At 36.9% G+C, this 20,145-nt stretch overlaps 1 protein-coding gene across 4 annotated transcripts in view; it reads left to right on the top strand.

Moving 5' to 3' along the window:
- Positions 1-20,145, top strand: part of CEP112 (centrosomal protein 112) — a 563,636-nt gene that overhangs the window by 321,209 nt on the left and 222,282 nt on the right. For all 4 annotated transcript variants that reach the window (XM_074388877.1, XM_003931804.4, XM_074388878.1 and 1 more), the window contains one exon: positions 10,957-11,187. In XM_074388877.1, the coding sequence (XP_074244978.1) occupies positions 10,957-11,187 (231 nt within the window). The remainder of the gene's footprint in view (positions 1-10,956; positions 11,188-20,145) is intronic.

A 20,145-nucleotide genomic window follows, 5' to 3' on the forward strand; every position in this document is an offset into this window, starting at 1 on the left:
TGGAATTATAGGCATGAGCCACCACTCTCGGCCAGTGTTTTTTCTTTTAATGCATTAATGGAGTAAATTATATTATAGGTTATTTTTAAACATTACATCAACCTTAGGTTACATTCAATTTTTTTCTATAAGATAATATCACTGGATTCAGTTTCCTAATGACTTGCTAATGAATTTTGAGAGATTTACCTGAGATTTTTTTTTGGACTGTTTTTGGATGTTTTTAAATTGGTGTTATGCTAGTCTCATAAATTGAGTTGCTTCCTGATGCCACTTTTTCAATGCTCTGAAAGAATCAGTATGAGTTATTTGTTTCCTAAATATTTAGTGGAACTGGCCAATAGGGCCATCTGGGCTTAATATTTTATTTCTGGAAAAAAAATTTTTTTGACTACTATTTTAATTTTTCTGATGGTTATAGGATGATTCACATTTTCCAGTTTTTTATGGAGTCAGTTTTGGTAAATTTTTGTAGTTTAGGAATTTTTCCTCTTCATCTAAATTTGATATTTGTTGGCATTTATAAATTTTTATGTCCTTACATTCTCTAGAGTTTGGTGATTATGTATTTCATTTTTATACATTATTAGATTTCATTTACTAATAATTTCAGATTTGCATGTATGTGATCATGAGTGAGTTGACCTGGAATTTTTATTTCTTTTCCTGTATCAGTCATCTTTTGGTATCAATATTATAATCTTTATATTGGTTTGTGAGTATTTTTCTCTTTCTCTCTTCTCTGGAAAAGTTTGTAAAAGACTAGAGTGACTGTCCCATGGAAGATTTTTATAGAACTCACCTGTAAAATTATATGAACTCAATCTTTTCTTTGTTGAAAGATTTTTGACTGAAAATTTTCTTATTTATATTAGATTATTTAGCTTTCTGTTTTTTCTTTCAGCATTTTATGTATTCATGGAAATTTTTCCATTTCACCTAGATTCTCCAGTTGTTGGAATAACACTTTTTAAAGATTGTATTTTTGAATTTCTAATGATCTATAGTATACCCTTTTTAAAATTTAATGTTATTAATATCTCTCTTATCGATGTTATCATCGCTTTATTTTTATTCCTAATGTTGTTTATGCGCACTTTGTTTTTTGATCAGTCTTACCAGAAATTGCTCCATCTTTCCAGCTTCTTAAACTGGTTGCCTACTTCATTAATAATTAACTTTTTAAAAATAAATGGCAGGTTATGTCTACACATTTCTCTCATTTTAGCTTCATCCTTCAAGATTTGATAAGTACTGTTTTCATTCTCAATTATTGCTAAGTATTTTAATTAAATGTTATAAATTCACTTTTGATTAGGAAATATGTTTACATTGATATGAATTTATAAGCCACAAAAGTAGATATAGTAAACTATCTTCCACTCACCCCTGACTGTCATCATTAACCACCTCATCGCCACCCGAAATAGTACCAATGTAAAAAGTCTCAAAAATTATTGTGTCTCCTTCCAGACATCAATTCAAAGTGCTTTTAATTTTATCTTAATTTTGTTTCAAACTATGAGTAATTTAAAGTGTATGTGTGTGGCCGAGTAAAGTGGCTCACACCTGTAATTCCACCACTTTGGGCAACCAAGGCAGGAGGATCAATTGAGCCAGGAGTTTGAGACCAGCCTGCACAACACAGCAAGGCCCCTTAGTTATTTTTCCTGATTCTCTCCTTCCCTCTACCTTCCGATAGGCCCCATTGTCTGTTGTTCCCCTCTCTGTGTCCATGCAAAACTGCTATTTTGAATTGTTGGTCACATTTGAAGAGCGCTCACAGACTGCCCTCTTGTTAAGGTCAGTCACTGGATTTTTGCTTTGTCATTTTGGGCAAGTCATGGTTCCCTGTTTGCTGTTGTTTCTTGTGGGTACACGTCTATGTCTTTGCATTGAAAGATTATTTATACAGTTTTCTCTGTCCAGATCATTTGAGTTTTTATTGAATATACTTGCTTCGTAAATCTGCATTGCTAGGTTGCTCCTCTTCAGCTCTGTTGACTTTTTGTCAAAAATGTCTCTGATACCACCATTTTCTTGCAGTGTTATCCACACTTGTATTTATATATACGTGTAAATATATTTATAAACTTTCTTCGCAGTTTCATAGCTTTCCACGTATAGATTTTATACATTATTTCATTTGATATTCTATTTCTTCCAATACATTTTTCATGAATGATGAAATCTGCTACTAGAATGGTGGATTTGTCTGTTTTTTCCTGTAGTTCCAGTTAAGTTTGCTGTATATTTTAGATACAAGTTCTTTATCACATACATGTTTTGCAAATATTTTTCGCAGTCTGTGGCTTATCTTTTCATGCTCTTAACAATGTCTTCCACAAAACAGATGTTTTAAAAATGTTAATACTGTCCAACTTACCAATATTTTTTCTTCATGTATTCTGTTAATGTTCTGTCTAAAAACACATTGTCATATCTAAGGTCCACTAAAATTTTTCCTTTGTTTTCTTCTGTAACTTTTAACGTTTTTTGTTTTACATTCTGTGTTATGATACATTTTGAGTTTTTGTGAAATGTGTAAGATACAAACTTTATGTCTAGACTTTTTTTTTGCATTTAGATATTGAAATTGTTAAAGCACCATTTGCTGAAAAAACTTTTCTATTGAATTGCCATTGCTACATTGTCAAAGATCTGTTAACTAAATTTTTGTGAGTCTATTACTGGACTCTCTATTCTGTTTAATTAATCTATGTGTCTGTTTTTTTTTTTTTTTTTTTTTTTTTTTTTTGACAATACCATGCTGACACTGTCTTGATTACGCAGCTTTATTGTAAGTCTTTAAATCAGGTAATTTGAATCTTCCAACTTTGTTCTTTTCTTCAGTATTGTGCTGGCTATTCCAGGTCTTTTGCCTTCCCATATGAGCTTTAGTATCAGGGCATTGCTAGCAGTTTATTTGGCTCATGGTGCTGCAGACTATACAAGCACGGCATCAGCATTTGCTTTTGGTGAGGGCCTCAGGAAGCTTCCATTCATGGCAGAAGGTAAAGGAAAAGCAGGTATGTCATATGACTAGAGAGAAGGCAAAGAGTGTGAGGAGAAGGTGCCAGACTCCTCTAAACAACTGACTGTTGCATGAACAGAGAATTCTCTCGTTACCTTGAGAATGGCACCAAGCCATTCATGAGAGATCCACCCCAATGACCCAGGCACCTCCTACCAGGTCCCACCTTCAACAATGGAGATCACATTTTAACCTGAGATTTGGAGGGGACAAACATTTAAACTATATCATCTTTCTTCACAGTTTCATACTTTTCCTCATATGGATCTTGTACATTAAGTTCTTTCGTTTACTGTTCTATTTCTTCCTTAAATTGTTAATGCGTTTTTGAGTATGGTTTTTCTAATTGCTTATCAGTATTGAACTAAAGTCATTGCATAATGCTGGCAATTAAAAATGTTTTCCTCTCAGTTACAAGAACATAAACTGTTGTTCACACTGGAAATAGATTCAGTGTTTCTGTAGAGCAACTAGGAAAAAAATTACAAAGGTATTCCTGTACTTTGACTTATCTTTCTTTTTCTTTTTGGGCCTCTCTATTTTCTGCAACACAATAATTTTGAATTAAGCCAAATGACCCTACACTGACCTCTCAGTATTCAAATGTAAAGAAGAGTCTCACATCTCTCGTTTTAAATCAAAAGATAGAAATGATTGCACTTAGAAAGGAAGGCATGTGAAAACCAAGACAGGTTGAAAGCTAGCTTTCTTGTGCCAAATCATTAGCCAAGTTGTGAAAGCAAAGGAAAAGTTCTTGACTGAAATTAAATTAAATAACTAAAACTGCTACTCTAGTGAACATATGAATGATAGGAAAAAAAAACAGCATTATTGCTTGATATAGAGCAAGTTTTAGATATCTAAATAGAAGATCAAACCAGCCACAATATTCCCTTAACCCAAAGCCTAATCCAGAGCAAGGCATTAATTCTCTTCAATTCTTTGAAGGCTAAGAGAGGTGTGGAGGCTGCAGAAGAAAAGACTGAAGCTAGCAGAAGTTGGTTTATGAGGTTTAGAGAAAGAAGCCATTTCTATAACATAAAAGTGCAGGTGAAACAGTAAGTGCTGATGTAGAAGCTGCAGCAATCTAGTCAGAAGATCTAGCTAGGATCACTGATGGAAGTAGCTACATTAAGCAACAGATTTTCAATGCAGACAAAAGAGCCTACTTTTAGAAGAAGGTGCCATCTAGGACTTCCTTAGCTAGAGAGGAGAAGTCAACACCTAGCTTCAAAACTTCAAAGGACAGACTGACTCTCCTGTTAGGGGTTAATGCAGCTGATGACTTGAAGTTGAAGCCATTGCTCATTTATCATTTTGAAAATCCTAGGGCCCTTAAGAATGATGCTAAATTTAATGTGCCAGTGCTTTCTAAATGAAATAAGGAAGCCTAGATGACAGCACATCTGTTTAGAGACTCGTTTACTGAACATCGTCAGCCTATTCTTAAGACCTGCTGCTCAGAAAAGAAAGATACCTTTCAAAAATTACTGTGCATTGACAATGTACCTGGTCATCCAAGAGCTCTGAAGGAAATTAATGTCATTTTCATGCCTACTAACACAACATCCATTCTGTTGTCCATGGATCAAGGAGTCATTTTAACTTTTAAGTCTTGTTATTTAAGAAATGTATTTCATAAGATTATAACTGCCATAGATAGTGATTTCTCTGATGGATCTGGCCAAAGTAAATTGAAAACTTTCTGAAAAGGTTTCACCATTCCAGACGCCATTAAGAACATTTGTGATTCATGGGAAGAGGTGAAAATATCAACATTAACAGGATTTGGAAGAAGTTGATTCCAACCCTCATGGATGACGTTGAGGGGTTCAGGACTTCAATGGAAGTCACTACAGATGTGATGGAAATAGCACGTGAACTAGAACTAGAAATTGACTGAAGATGTGGCTGAATTGCTACAAGATCAATCTTGAATGGATGAGGAGCTGTTTCTTATGGATGATCATGAAAGTAATTTATTGAGATGGAACCTATACCTGGTGAAGATGCTGGGAACATTGCTTACCTGACAATAAAAGATTTAGAATATTATGTAAACTTAGTTGATAAAGCAGTGGCAAGTTTGAGAGGATTTGCTTCCATTTGAAAAAAGTTCTGTTGTGGATAAAATGCCATGAAACAGCTTTACATGCTACAGAGAAATCTTTTGTAAAGGAAATCAATCAACATGGCAAACTTCATTTTTGTCTTATTTTAAGAAATTGGAACAGTCGCCCAACCTCCAGCAACCACCACCGTGGTTAGTCAGCAAGTCATCAATATCAAGACAAGTCTCTCCAGCAGCAAAAAAGATTGGGACTTAAGAATGGCTTAGATGATTGTTAATACTTCTTAGCAATGAAGTATTTTAAATTAAGGAATGTACATTTTTTTTAGACATAATGCTCACTGAGTAAACTGTAAGCTTGTCCAGCCCACCATATTTTGCTGTTATTGTGGTTCTGTTTTATTTTGCTTTAGGCTTTTAGCAGCCAGAAGTCATGGTTTTTAGTTTCTATTCCTGGTGATAAGCAGAAAAGAGAGATGAGGAAGGGGCTTTACTGGCCCAGCCAGAAATAGAAACTAAAAGAGGTCAGGAGTTTGAGACCAGTCTGGCCAATATGGTGAAACCCTGTCTCTGCTAAAAAATACAAAAATTAGCCAGGCATGGTGGCGGGCGCCTGTAGTTTCAGCTACTGGGGAGGCTCAGACAGGAGAATTGCTTGAACCTGGGAGACAGAGGTTGCAGTGAGTCGGGATTACACCCCTGTGCTCCAGTCTGGGTGACTCCATCTCAAAAACAAAAACAAAAACAACCCATGACTGTGTTCTCTCGCTTGGACACTCCTGAATAGTATATAACTTTTATATGCACTGGGAAACCAACCAATGTCACTGAGATATTTACTTCATTGCAATATTCACTTCATTGCAATATTTGCTTTATTGAGGTGATCCGGAACCAAACCCACAGCATCTCTGTGATTTCGCTGTACTGGAAGGGCAAAATACCAGGGAGCCACTAAATGGGAATTAAATTAAAATTGGGTCTGTGAAAATATAGAACAGTATCCACACAGTGATGACAATGTGCATAAAAATATTTTTATATACATTGACAGAGACTGAGATTCAATTTGGGATGGTCTCAGTGCTTTTCACAAACTAACATTTTTGCTTTTTTTTTTCCTGGTGGGCACAGTGTGTAATATTTGGGTGATAGTAACATTAAAAGCCCAGATTCCACCACTCTGCAATATACCCAAGTAACAAAACTGAACTTGTGCTCCCAAATCTGTAAAAAGCATATAGTTTTTAATTTTCAAAAAGACATTTGGCCTTTATGGATTTTAGGTGTTAACTTTGTACTAACCATAGTGAAAAGCTGGGAGATAGAGATGCATAATAACAGATTAATTAAGTACAATAAATACATACTCTTATGAGAACTTAGTACTTTGAGATGATACAGTATATGATAAAAAGCAGACTTTCAAATCGGCTTGAATGTGGATAAAACCTTTCCATAGCTGTTTTTCTCAGACTATTATTTAGATGTTGTCACTTCTTGTCCTCCACAAATATTAGCTTTTCTTTTGCATTTTCTATACCATTACCTTTCTCTGCTCGTCCCAGGGGAGTTCTTCTATCTTACCATCCTTCCAATGCACAATTATTTTCTTTGGCTCTAGCTAACTTGCTCTTTTTTCTATCATTTTCACTTTTTTCTTCTTTTATGACTTATTAATTGTAGCTTCATGTCTGCAACTTCTTCCATTCCACTTTCAGTATATTAAGTATCTATGTTACTGTTTGTATATTTATTATGGACTTTTTTTGAGATGAGATCTCATTCTGTCACCCAAGATGTAGTGCAGAGCATGATCACTGCAGCCTCCTGGGCTCAATTGATCCTCCGTCTTCAGCCTCCTGAGTAGCTGGGACTACAGGTGCAGCCCACCACACCTGACTAATTTTTGTAGCATTTGTAGAGAAGGAGCCTTACTATGTTACCCAGGCTGGTCTTGAACTCCTAGGCTCAAGCGCTCCACCGGCCTTGGCCTCTCGAAGTGCTGGGATTACGGGCATAAGCCACCACACCTAGCCTATTATGTATTTAAAGAATTCTTTATTCATCTGTTCCAATTATACTGCTTCAGATAATATATGTTATTTAGGTGTCTCTTTTTGGTAGCAGTTTCGCTCCTCAGGTTTATTTTCTTTGGCTAGGGAGCCCATTTTCCCTTGGGCCTATCAGATAGCCTGACTGGGAAAGAGCAGAAGGGCCGCCTTTAGTCCCCGATCTGTTGGATGAGCTCATGGAAGGAGGAGATTATGAACCCTAAGACAGAGCCCTTCATTGCCATACCACTCCCTTTCACAGTTACTTCATCAGGAAAACCTGCTGCTCAGGAATGTACCTAAGCACCCAGAAATAAATGTCTAATGACTAAGTCATTCATCCTGGAAATCTGGAGGGAAGAGTGTGGAAGGGGGAATACCCAGGAAGATCAGATAAGTCTGCACCTGTTTCTCCAGCTCCTCACCCAAGGAAGGCTTTTGCTTTCCTTGGTATTGACTAACTGATGTCAACACCATGTTGAGCTCTTGCTCCCAACATGGTAATGGAACAGATACGATTTTACCTAGAAGCAAAAGAGACAGAAGAGCAGAAAGTAAAGCATTCCTGCAGCCCACCTTTTTACAGCAGTTTTCTATCATTTTCTTCCCCTGGTTATACCTGCTTCTTTTTTGCACATGGATATTCTCCAGTTTTTGTTACTCCACCCCGGAGCTTCTCAGAATTGCTTTCGACATGTTTGTTATTGTTATAATCATTAGTATCTCAGATTCATGCTTCCTGTGTGCTTTCTCCAGGACTGATTTTGGGGAAGGGAGCCAGCAACCCATCCCGCTCTGCCACGTTGATATCCCTGAACTTTTTAAAATTGTACTTTAGGTTCTTGGGTACATGTGCAGATCATGCAGAGTTGTTGCATAAGTACGTACATGGCAAGGTGGTTTGCTGCCTCCATTCCCCCCATCACCTATATCTGGCATTTCTCCCACGTTATCCTTCCCAACCCTCCCACCTCCCTGCTGTCCCTCCTTTAGCCCCCACAACTGACCCCAGTGTGTGATACTCCCCTCCATGTATTCACATGTTCTCATTGTTCAACACCTATGAGTGAGAACGTGCGGTGTTTGATTTTCTGTTATTGTGTCAGTTTGCTGAGAATGATGGTTTCCAGAGTCATCCATGTCCCTACAAAGGACATGAACTCATGATTTTTTATGGCTGTATAGTATTCCATGGTGTATATGTGCCACATTTCCTTTGTCCAGTCTATCATTGATGGGCATTTGGGTTGGTTCCAAATGCAACATTTGAATTACTGTTGCTTTTTTATTTTTCTGGTTTCCTGTCAAGGAAATGTTGATTTATGCAGTGCTTGTTGAAAGTACATCAGGCATGAAATGAAACATTTATCTTTGCTGTTGTAAACAGTGCAGCGATGAATGTTCTGCCTCCCAAAAACATAACTGTTGTCACTGCTAAAGTCTATCTGCTTTTAGAAGATGTATGCTCTATTTCAGAGTCTGATTGCATTGACTATCTCTTCCCTTGGGTTCAAAGGAATCATTATAAAACAAAGAACAAAAGGTCAAAGACTTTGTTTTCATGGACAGTTGATCTACAGCTGAATATTGATATACAGATAATCAGTCTGTGAAATAGAGAAACAAATAAATGTTAAAACATTGCATAGATTTCCTGAAGAAAGAAAATAACTAATTTTTTCCACTACAGATTTACAAGAATCAGCCTTTTATATAAAGTCCTTGCACACATTCCTTTGGGACTAGTACAAGTAAGCTTTTCTTAGCCCAGATATACATGGGACATCCCATCACCTCCCCTCTCAAAGGCTCAGATTTATTACTAGAAAGCACTGTCTGTCCTCTAACATAAATGTTTTTGTTCTAGATGTCTTTTCCAGTCTAGTGTAGAGAAGCCACAGGGCTAATAGTTGAGCTAATATATACTGAACACAATCTAAAGTAAGGAAAACTTTGTATATTAATATCTAACCTACTGGGTTGTTACGAAGATTAAAATAATCTGTATAAGATGCCTGATGCAAGTAAACACTCAAAATTATAGCAATTATTATTTATCATGTAGAAACCACAAAATTGTTCAAATTAAAAATAGGATGAATATAATATTTGTATTGAAAATGAAATACTTCTTGTAGATATTTTAACCAAAGCAACTTCTCATCGTTTAGCTTTGTATTCTTATTCCCAGCATCGTCGTAATGTGACATTTGAATTACTGTTGCTTTTTTATTTTTCTGGTTTCCAGTCAAGGAAATGTTGATTTATGCAGTGATTGTTGAAAGTACATCCGGCATGGAATGAAACATTTATCATTGTGTTTTAGAAAATGTTGCATTGCTGGCTAATGTGTTGATGGCAATAAGTAAGTGACAGAAGATTTCAACAATGTAACAAGTTTGACATGATGAGCATATATAGAACATAGCACTGGAAAACTGTAGAAAATACAGAATACACATTTCTTAGCACTCATACTTGAAGCTTTTAAAAAATTGGCTATGTAACTTGCCATCAAACATTCTCAAAATTTGCAAAGACTTAATGGGAGATCGACTACATTCTTTGGCCACAATGCAATTAGAAGTGAATGACAAAGCAATAGCCATTGAAGTCCATGTCCTGAGTTGAACGGTGTCCCCTTCAAAATTTCATGTCTACACAGAAACTGTGAATGTGATACCATTTGGAAACAGGATTTTTGCAGTTGTGATCAAGTTAAAATTAGGGGATGCTGGATTAAGATGGTCCCTAAATCCAGTATGATCAGTGTCCTTATAAAACAGGGCACCATGGAGACACAGACACCCAGAGAGAACAAATCCATGTGAAGACAAAGGGACTAATTGGAATGATGCATTTACACACCAAGGAACAGTAAGGATTGTCAGGAAATACCAGAAGCTAGGGGACAGGCATGGAACAGCTTCTCCTTCAGAGGTTCCAGAAGGAACCAACTCTGCCAACACTTTGATTTTAAGACTTCTAGCCTCCAGAACTATGAGAATAAAATTCTGTTCTTTTAAGCCATCTAGTTTGTGCTACTTTGTTATGGCAACCCTGGGAAGCTAATATGTCCCATATGCTTGGGAATTAAGAAACATACTTCTAAATGGTTCATAAGTCAAAGAAAAAATTGTAAGAGAAGTTAAAAAAATATTTTGAACTAAACGATAATGAAAATACCACATATCTAAACCAAAGAGATGGAACTAAATCAGTAGAGAGTCATTTGTAGTTTTACATTTATAAATCAGAAAAGAAGAAATGATAAAAATAAATACGTATCCAAAATAAGAAGTTAGAAGGAATACAAAATAAACCTTAAAAAAGTAGGAAGAAGGACGTAAAAATAAAAGCAGAAATCAATAAATAAAAATAAAAAATCCAATAGGGAACACTGGATGGATTTCAGGAACATCATGATGTTGAATATTTGAAAAAGCAAGTTTCAGAAAAATACATGTAATGTTCCATTTACATGGATCTTAGAAACAGGTAAAACTAAACAATATGCTGTTTAAGGATACAAATGTATGGTAAAATGTTCCAGGTGGTGTTTGCCTCTAGCCTAGGAGGGAATGACATGGGAGTATGGAATGAAGGAAGGAGAGGAAGGAGGGAGGAAAGAAGGAATGAAGGAAGAAAGGGAGGCCAGGAAGGAAAGAAGAAAGGACAGAGTGCAAGCTAAACTTTTGTATGTTCATATTTCGCTTATTGGCCTTTTGCCCATTGGTTCTTCTTTTGTGGCTTCCCTATTCATATCCTCTACCCATTTTTCCATTTTTAAAAATAAGGTTATTGCTGACATGGAGGCTCAGGTTCACAAGTTGAGAGAAGAACTGATTAATGTGAACTCACAGCGGAAACAGCAGCTGGTAGAGCTTGGTCTTCTTCGTGAAGAGGAAAAGCAAAGGGCTTCCAGGGAACACGAGACTGTCGTCAACAAACTAAAGGCTGAATCAGAAAAGATGAAAATAGAGCTGAAAAAGACCCACGCTGCTGAGACAGAGATGACATTAGAAAAGGTAAGATATTTAATTGGCCTTTTTAATAGACAGTTGAAACCCATAAATAGACAGTTTAGAATCCACTGGCACCACTCTTTCATTTAATCTCCAAAAGGTAGTAGACATGGAACTACTCTTGAAATGTATAAACTCTTCAGTCAAGCACCTTAAGCATTTTGCTCTTATGTCTAAGCACCAGTGAAATAGTCTAGGGAATTTCCTTTTTCTTTGATTTTCATGAAAGGTGTTATATGGAATATCCTATTCCATAGTCATTAAATACACATTGTAGTAAAGCAATATTATAATATTATCAGATATTATTTTGATTAGAAATACTGGGGCTATATCCCTTAATTTTCCCAGAAGGAGACTAAGTTTCAGATATTCCCTCAGTCGTCTAATAAGCATTTCTAGATTTTACAGTTTTTTTTAATAACAATGTAACATAAATGACTTATTTTCCCAGGTTGGTATTTCGGTAGAAATAAGAAAAATCTTTTTAGACTTATATATTATTGGAATAAATGTCAATATGACATTTTTACATTTTGGTTGGACTTATATTCAAGGTACAATCTCAAATATTCTTTCTTTTGATATTCAGGAAAAATATAACTATTTTAATCAGGTACTAAATGTGAATTGCTGTTTCCAAAATTGCCTCTTGAGTTTCTTAAGACCAGTCTTTATCCTGGAAATGAGAAATGTGAAAAGAGTAACTTAAAAAATCATCTAATTTTGTTTAATTTTTTCCCACCTATCCTTCTTCATCTTCAAACAGTGTTGAGCCTTTAAAGAGTATGCAACACCCTTCTAGCCGTTACTGCGTTGATTTTACATAGACTGAAATCCTATGTGATTTGACTTGCTTTATTGTACCTTAATTCATTTGAAAGTCAGATTTCAGAAGGTTTGGCCCTTGGCAGCATAGCTCTGAACCCAGAAATAAACAAGAAAAAGGACAGTAAATAGGCAGGAGTGTGCTGGGTATGGTGGCTCACACCTGTAATCCCGGCTCTTTGGGAGGCCAAGGTGGGCAGATCACGAGGTCAAGAGATTAAGACCATCCTGGCCAACACAGTGAAACCTCTTCTCTACTAAAAATACAAAAATTAGCTGGGCGTGGTGGCACATGCCTGTATTGCTAGATACTCTTGCGGCTGAGGCAGGAGAATCACTTGAACCCAGGAGGCAGAGGTTGCAGTGAGCCAAGATCACACTACTGCACTCCAGTCTGGTGACAGAGCAAAACTCTGTCTCAAAAGGCAGGAGGGAGCCTGACTTCTTGGAGGAACAGCGGAGAAAGTGGTGTGTCTGGAAATGATGATGGAGAAGAGGAGAGAAAAGTGATGAGGCCAGAGAAGAATCCTCAGGATGTGGGTCCCAGTTAGGTAGGTTTGAGCAGGCCAGTGAGAGGGTTTGGCATTGACTCTCTATAAGTGGAAGAGCTTGACAGATTTTGAGCAGAGGAGTGACATGATCTGACTCACACTTGAATAGGATCTCGTCATCTGCTGTGCTAAGAATAGACTCTATTGATGGAAAAAGAGGAGGTAGAGAGACCAGTTAAAAGGCTGATGCAAAAAAGTGTAGATGAAAGGTAATAGAGGCTTCGGCCTAGCCAGTAGCAGTGAAGGTAGTAAAACCTGATCAGATCTGGGATATTTTCTGAAGGTGGGGCTGACAGAATTCACTGTTGGTTCATAGACGGGATATGCTGGGGAGTGGGGAGTGGGGTGGAACAGTCATGGGCAGCCCCAAGGATATTTTCCCAAGCCAATGGACAGATGGAATTCCTCTTTGCTAGAAGGAAGAAGATTATAAGACCAATAGGTTGAGCCACTCGGAACATGTTCAGGCTAAGTGGGATGTTAGTGATAATTCCCTCACAGCAGGATAAAATGATAATGTCTCGATGCTAAAATATATCGTTTCAGGAATTAGGGAAATATTGTCTTTTTTTTTTTTTTTTTTTTTTTTTTTGAGACAGAGTTTCGCTCTTGTTCCCCAGGCTGGAGTGCAATGGCGCGATCTCGGCTCACCGCAGCCTCCGCCTCCTGGGTTCAGGCAATTCTCCTGCCTCAGCCTCCTGAGTAGCTGGGATTACAGGCACGTGCCACCATGCCCAGCTGATTTTTTGCATGTTTAGTAGAGACGGGGTTTCACCATGTTGACCAGGATGGTCTCGATCCCTTGACCTCGTGATCCACCCGCCTCGGCCTCCCAAAGTGCTGGGATCACAGGCTTGAGCCACCGCGCCCGGCAGGAAATATTCTTATATAGTATAGTCTCAGACTTTGACAATAGCAGATAAAAGAGAGAACGATGGAAAGTAAAAGTGGGGTTGGCACTTTTCTGTTAACTCTTGGACACACCTCACCTTGGCTTCCGTCAGCTCCTCCAGCAGTTCCAAGTATTTCTGAGTCGATGTTCTTAAATGGCACAGATACCTGTGCACCTTGATTCCAGAAAATTGGATATGCCAAAGTCAGACCTGTAACACATCCAATTTAGGCCTTAATTTTTTTGCATTATATATTTACACTCCAAATGCCTCTTTTTAATAGGAGATGAACTTTATCAAGTGTAGGTTTATATGTGATGTTATTAACTAATTTACAGGTTAAAGATGATTTTAAAATTAGTATTAGAAACCTGAATTTTTATACCCCAGAAAGGCATTATCCCATGCACTGTGGGTATATAAAAAGGAGGGGAGGAGGCCACTATCCTCAGATAGATAAAATAATAGTGACTGCAAGAAAAATACCGCAGGTACACATATACAGATAACTATAATACAGGGCAGTGTGAATTTGGAGAAACGTACTTTCTGCTGAGGAAATCAGGGAAAATTAATTGGGAGAGGTGTCATTTGAATGAGACATAAGTAACATAAGTAGGATCTTAACTAGTAGATATGTTGGATGATGTTCTAAGTCAAAAGAATAAGAAAAGCAAGAGCAAACAAAACCATTTCTATAACTTAGAGGCTGATCAAGGGGTGAGCTGGCGATTGAGCTAAGATAGCTTTGGGATCATCAGAAGTCTCCAAAGCTGTGATAAGCATTTTTGCTTCATTGGGTAAACAGTGAGGAGTTGCTGAAGGTTTTTGAGAAATCAAGTGTCAAGATGCAAGTGATTATTAGGAACATTATCCTCTTGGTGTGGGAAAGATGTGGTAGCAGCAGCAGGAGTTAAGGACTGGATTAATCCAGGCGAGAGGTCCTTGAGAGCACAGTAGATGTGCATGAGAAGGCAGTGAGAGTGTTGGCCGTAGCAAGGGGACGAGGTGGACATTTGAAAATCATCGTAGAGATAGCAGTGATTAGGCTTAAGTGTAAGTCCGTCAGGAACATAGTTTCTGGATGGAGGAAGAGGAAGCTGAATTGAGTTGAGAACATGTGGAGTTTGAAGTGACGTAACACTTTCCCTTGCTGCTGAAAAAAAAAATGTTTCTGGATATCCCAAGAGCAGGCAGGATTGGAGACAAACAGCTGTGGGAATCACCCACAGAGAAGGCCTGGCTGTGGCCTTGGGAGTGAATGGGATTGTGAAAGCGAGGGGAAAGAGGTGGGGGCGGGGGGTGAGAAAGAACAACTGTGAAGAAGAACTTAGGGCTACAACTCCATCTGAGAGGTCAGGGAGGAAACAGTCAAGGGTCACAAAGGTAGAAGGAGCATGAGTAGAATGCATTTTTATGGAAATAGTGGAAAAGACTATTTGGAAAGGGAGATTGTCAAGAATGTGACCCAAACTCAGGAAGGATGAGGGTTGAGGAACGGTCACTGGGTTTGAAACCATGAAGTTACTGATGACTGGACAGTGCACTGAAAGTGGTAGTGTGCCCAGAAACGGGTACGAAAGAGAAGTCAGGAAGTGGAAGTGAGGGAACATACAATACAAAGTGGAAGTTTGGGAAAATACAATCTTAAAAGGAAGATGTTCCAAAAAGCAGCACGAGTTAAAGAGAATATATTTAGGGGCTGAACATGTCTTGAACATTTTTATGTAAAAAGAAGGGACTAATGAAGAGGAACAGCTTAATGGTGTGAAGAATCAGAGATCATTGATGGCTTGTGATCTGTGAGGTGATGCAGGTGGAAATGGCATCCCCAGCAGAGACCCAGCACAGGCCCACCTTGGCCCTCAGCTACAAGGCTGCAAGGGTCCATTGGTCTTTTCCCAGAATATGCCACACTCTCCCCTGCCTCCAGGTCTTTGCCACTGTCACCCTCTGCCAGAATGCTTCTCTGCATGATTTTTCGATGGCCAGTGTCTTTGTCTTCATTCTGCACTTCGCAGAGCATCCTTCTCTGACCTTCTCATCTAAAGTCTGCCCTACCTATCCCACCTTTTTTGTCCCATTTTCTTCATAGCTCATTGCATTACCTGAAATCATCCTTTTACTTGTTCACTTGTTTATTTCCTCCCATCCACTAGAACGTAAGCCCTGTTAGCAGGACCTTTTCTAGCTTGTTTACTTCCATACCACCAGTGCCTAGAAAACCCGGCTTGTGACAGGTGCCCTCTGGGTGTGTATTCTGTGAATGTGTGACAGGAGTCATGATCTTCACCAAGGGAGGAAGGAAGATGAGAACTGGAAAGATATAGAGAAGCTTTCTGACAAGACTAGAAAACACCTTGTAGCATCTGTATTCTTAGTAAAGAGTCAGAGTAGTGTGCTTAGGTGAGGAGTTTCAAGAAAAGTGCAACAGGTTTCCAGCTGAACAGTGGAATGCCTTGGAAAGGAAGAAGATGTAAGGGAATTCATCCCCATAGAATTGGAGTTCTTCAGGTAGAGAAGGGAGCATGGGTATCCTGCATCAGGAAGAATGGAATGCTCCTGGATTGAAATGAGAACACAAGGGATCCCAGAAGGTAGAAAGGAGGTTTTAGCCCAGAACTTTTAGCAGACATGGATAGAGGTACTCAGATGAACAAGAATGGAGGCACTGTGGACAAAGAGGGAGAGTCTAGGAAAAGGGAAGAGTGTATTACATAGGCTGGCGTTGCAATGAGTTTGCTTTGTGTCAAGTTGGTGGAATTCATCAACCTCATAGTCCACATGATGAAATGTAACTGCTGTGCTCACATCAAGAGTAATTTGTATTTCTGATTGATTGATATTTTTACTTAAATAGTCAGAAGAGTTTCGCATTTCCAAATGTAGCAAAGACCTGGACTCTAAATTCCTTGAAAGCAGAAAGTATTTGTTGCTGATACTTCAGGAGCTTGCATGGTGCCTTACACAAAGTAAGCACTCATTAATGTTAAGAGTGAATAAAAAAGTGATAATCAACTGAGAAATTCCAGATAGCCTCTGTGCCTGGTCATGTGAAGAGTTAAATTGTTATTGAGTTATCCACATTTGATCTCAATTCATTATAAATACTTTGGGTAGGATATGATACATCTTTGTATTCAAATACTCATTTATATGTTATTTTAGTGTTCTAATTTCCTTCATCTCAGTTAATGAGTTAAAAACATAGCATAAATCTTTTCTCAGGCATACTTTGAATTTTTCTACACAAATTTTTTAAAATTTGAGTTTTTACTCAAATTTTACTCAAGGGTTTGAATTAAAACTAACAAGCGGCTGATTCTGTTGTTAGTCTGTGTGCCATTCTGCAGTTTACTTGAATTCTTCTCACTGTATCTTTTGAAAAGTTTGATGTTTTTATCATGTTTAAATAAATCTGAAACTTAAAGTTTATTTGCCACCAGTTTAAAATCCAGTCAATAATTCTTAGGTTTAGAAGTTAATTTTCTATTATTGAGTATAAAATTAAGGTTCAAGGAGGAAAGGACAGTAACACCAGAATATTAAATGATCTCAATGGACATTCCATTTGGGTCTGTTGTTTCAGTAGTGCTAACAATGTTAAGGTTATAAAAGAATTCCTAGGTCCAGATCCTACCTGAGTTTCTGTCAGCAGCAATTTAAACCCAGATGATATCTTCAGTGATTTTGAGTTAAAAGAAACATGAAATACCTCCACAAGGTCAAAATGCTTGAAATAGAGAATCCAAGAAAGTAAATGATTGACATTTGCAAAGTGAAAGCTTCTTTTGTGGCCTTATAAAATCTTTTCAAACTGAATTGAAACAAAGCTCATAAAGCATGAACTTTTGAAAAATTAAAGAACATTACTAAGTGATGATAGTGGGTAATTTTCAGAGGATTGATTAAAACATGTATCTAAATTGTGCCACTGTTTTAGAAACCTATTCAGCTATTTTAAAAATAACCTTCCTTGAAATAGAAGATATTTTAGAAAATAGGGAAAGTAGAGAAAGGTGTAAAATTCCGTTACTACCACCACCCAGATATAATAGTAATAATTTAATGTACATGTAAAATAGCCATATCAACTTAACTGCCCAAGATCATACTGATTAAACAATTCAGTCTCTTGCTTTTTAAAGCATTATACTAAGAATATTCCAATGTCATTTGAAATTCTTTGAAAATATTGTTTTCATTGTTTTATTTTATTCTGTTTTTTAGATATAATTAATTGTGTGTGTGTGTTTTCAATTTTAGAACATTTAGGGGTTTTTTTTGTTTGTTTGTTTTGTTTTGTTTTTTGATAGAGTCTTCCTCTGTTGCCCAGGCTGGAGGGCAGTGGCACAATCTTTGCTCACTGCAACCTCCGCCTCGCAGGTTCAAGTGATTCTCCTGCCTCAGCCTATTGCATAGCTCCTGTGTAGCTGAGACTTGTAGTCTCAGCTGAGTCTGCCTGGTTGAGACTACAAAAATTAGCTTCCACCACATGAAGCTAATTTTTGTATTTTTAGCAGAGATGAGGTTTTACCATCTTGGCCAGGCTGTCTCAAACTCCTGACCTCAGGTCATCTGCCCACCTTGGCCTCCCAAACTACTGTGATTACAGGTGTGAGCCACTGCACCCAGCCAAACATTTAGTTTTTTAAAAAATATTGCTTAATGTGGAAATTGGCATTGTTATAAATAAACTTTTGTTAACATTTTCAATTTCCAATTTTTTTAAGGTTCAAATCCTGGTAGAATTAAAAGGTCCAATTGCATTTCAGAAAGTTTGCACTAGTGTATGTTTACTTCAGTAGAATATATACTTAGTCTGTAGATTTGTTAATAGCTTTTCCTAATTTTTAGTACATGTTTGTGAAAATCAGTTGTTTTTAATTTGTATTTTTTATGTGTGAGAGATTGAACATTTGCAGTCGATTTACCTGTTATTTATTTACACGTCATTTTCTGGAAATTGCCTGTGCGTGTCTTTTGCCAGTTTTTCTTCTTTTAGGGTTTTAATGTTTTTCTCATCAGCTTATCTAATAAACTCCTTTTATATTTAGGATGATAAAACCCTTATCTTTGTGGCAAAGATCTTTGGCAATTGCCTTTTTTGATTTAATTTTATGACACAAAAACATTTTATGTAAATTTAGTCTAATCTGTTCATCTTTTCTTTTGTGAATTCTCCACTATAAATAGTTGTTTTCAGCTTCATGTTTTGATATTTATGAATATACCAACACATCAAACATTTTCTACAGCGTACTTTACTCAGTAAAAAGCTCTTTGGATTTTGACATGGCATTTACCAGCTTGGGTTCCTGGTCTATAATTTTAAGTGGTGTCTGAAGGATTATACTGGAATTCTGCCAGCCTAAAGTCATTAAAAGCCTTTGAGCAACAATTCAGCATCTTTTTCAAATTTAAGAAAAGCCCCCCCATATGGCATAATTATTCAAAGCTAAGGTCATAGAAACTACTTAAACCTTTAAAATTTATAATTAAAGGATTAATATTAACTTATGAAGACATTGTCATTTAGGCTTAAGATGGATTTCCAACCTCAATTTTGTTCTTTTTACTTTCATCTTTTCCCTTTTTCCCTAGCTAAAAAATGTGAACTTTTATGTCCTTAAACTTTAAATTAAATGTTATCCTTAGGTTAAAATTATAAAACTGATTGACAAACAATATTCTGTATATTTTTTATTATGTTCCACAAATATTGGTGAATTTAAAGTTGGCATTTTTCTCTGGATATATAAGCTGTAGCCTAGTGTAATGGATAATGGCACCTATAAATATAAGAAGAAATTAATTTGCCAAGTAAAAAAATACACAAATAACTTATAAAACTTAGGATGTGTGCATAATTTGAATGTGATGAATTGATGTTCATTTACATTAAGGTTTGTATTAATGTGCTTTTGAGTGACCTAAATTGTAAAGCTTTCTTGAATATGAAAGAGGTTATAATCTTGTCTTATACAAAAACTAAGACTTTTGTCTTCGTTTTTTGTCAAAATATACAAATCAAACCAAATCAAGTATTTTAGTTAAATACATTTATGTGTCTTCTAGTAACAAGAGGAAATGGATGTTCCTTAGATCCTTTTTACATGAGCCCCCAGCTCTCCTACTTCGTCTGATTTGGATGTGAGACAGTTGTATTGCAGTGAGTCCATATCTGGAGCATTTGTTTATTAACAAAAAAAAAAAAAAAACAGGGTGCCTACCATCATTAATGCTTGAGTATTTACATGTTCAGAGGTCTATCATCCTTACCTAAGAGGGACTGCAAAGCTCAGTGTCAATGTGGAGTCATGGATGTAGTTGGAAATAGGCTGCTCCCTGCTGAATGGCTTTCAGAGTTTCCCAAAGAATCTTTCCGTCTTTCTCCCTCTGCTTTCTGCTGCACATTAAAGAGTACTTTATTTTCTGGCAATCCAGGAGAGCAAATCAATAGCTTAACTTCAAAGCCTAGTTTTCTGAAGCTAAAAAACTATGTTTTACTTGGAGAAAATTAAAAGAGAGTATATTTTATGTTAAGGTTATTTGAAAATAAAACGTAGAATTGTAAATGAACTAGTTTAATTTTAAAGTAGGCATTTAAAAATTACAAGATTAATCCTTCTTTGTCCTTCTGTAGCCTGATTTGTACTATTCTAATAGAACCATTAAAATTGGAGTTC

This window comes from Saimiri boliviensis, chromosome 17, assembly GCF_048565385.1.
Source record: "Saimiri boliviensis isolate mSaiBol1 chromosome 17, mSaiBol1.pri, whole genome shotgun sequence".
Lineage (NCBI taxonomy): Eukaryota > Metazoa > Chordata > Mammalia > Primates > Cebidae > Saimiri > Saimiri boliviensis.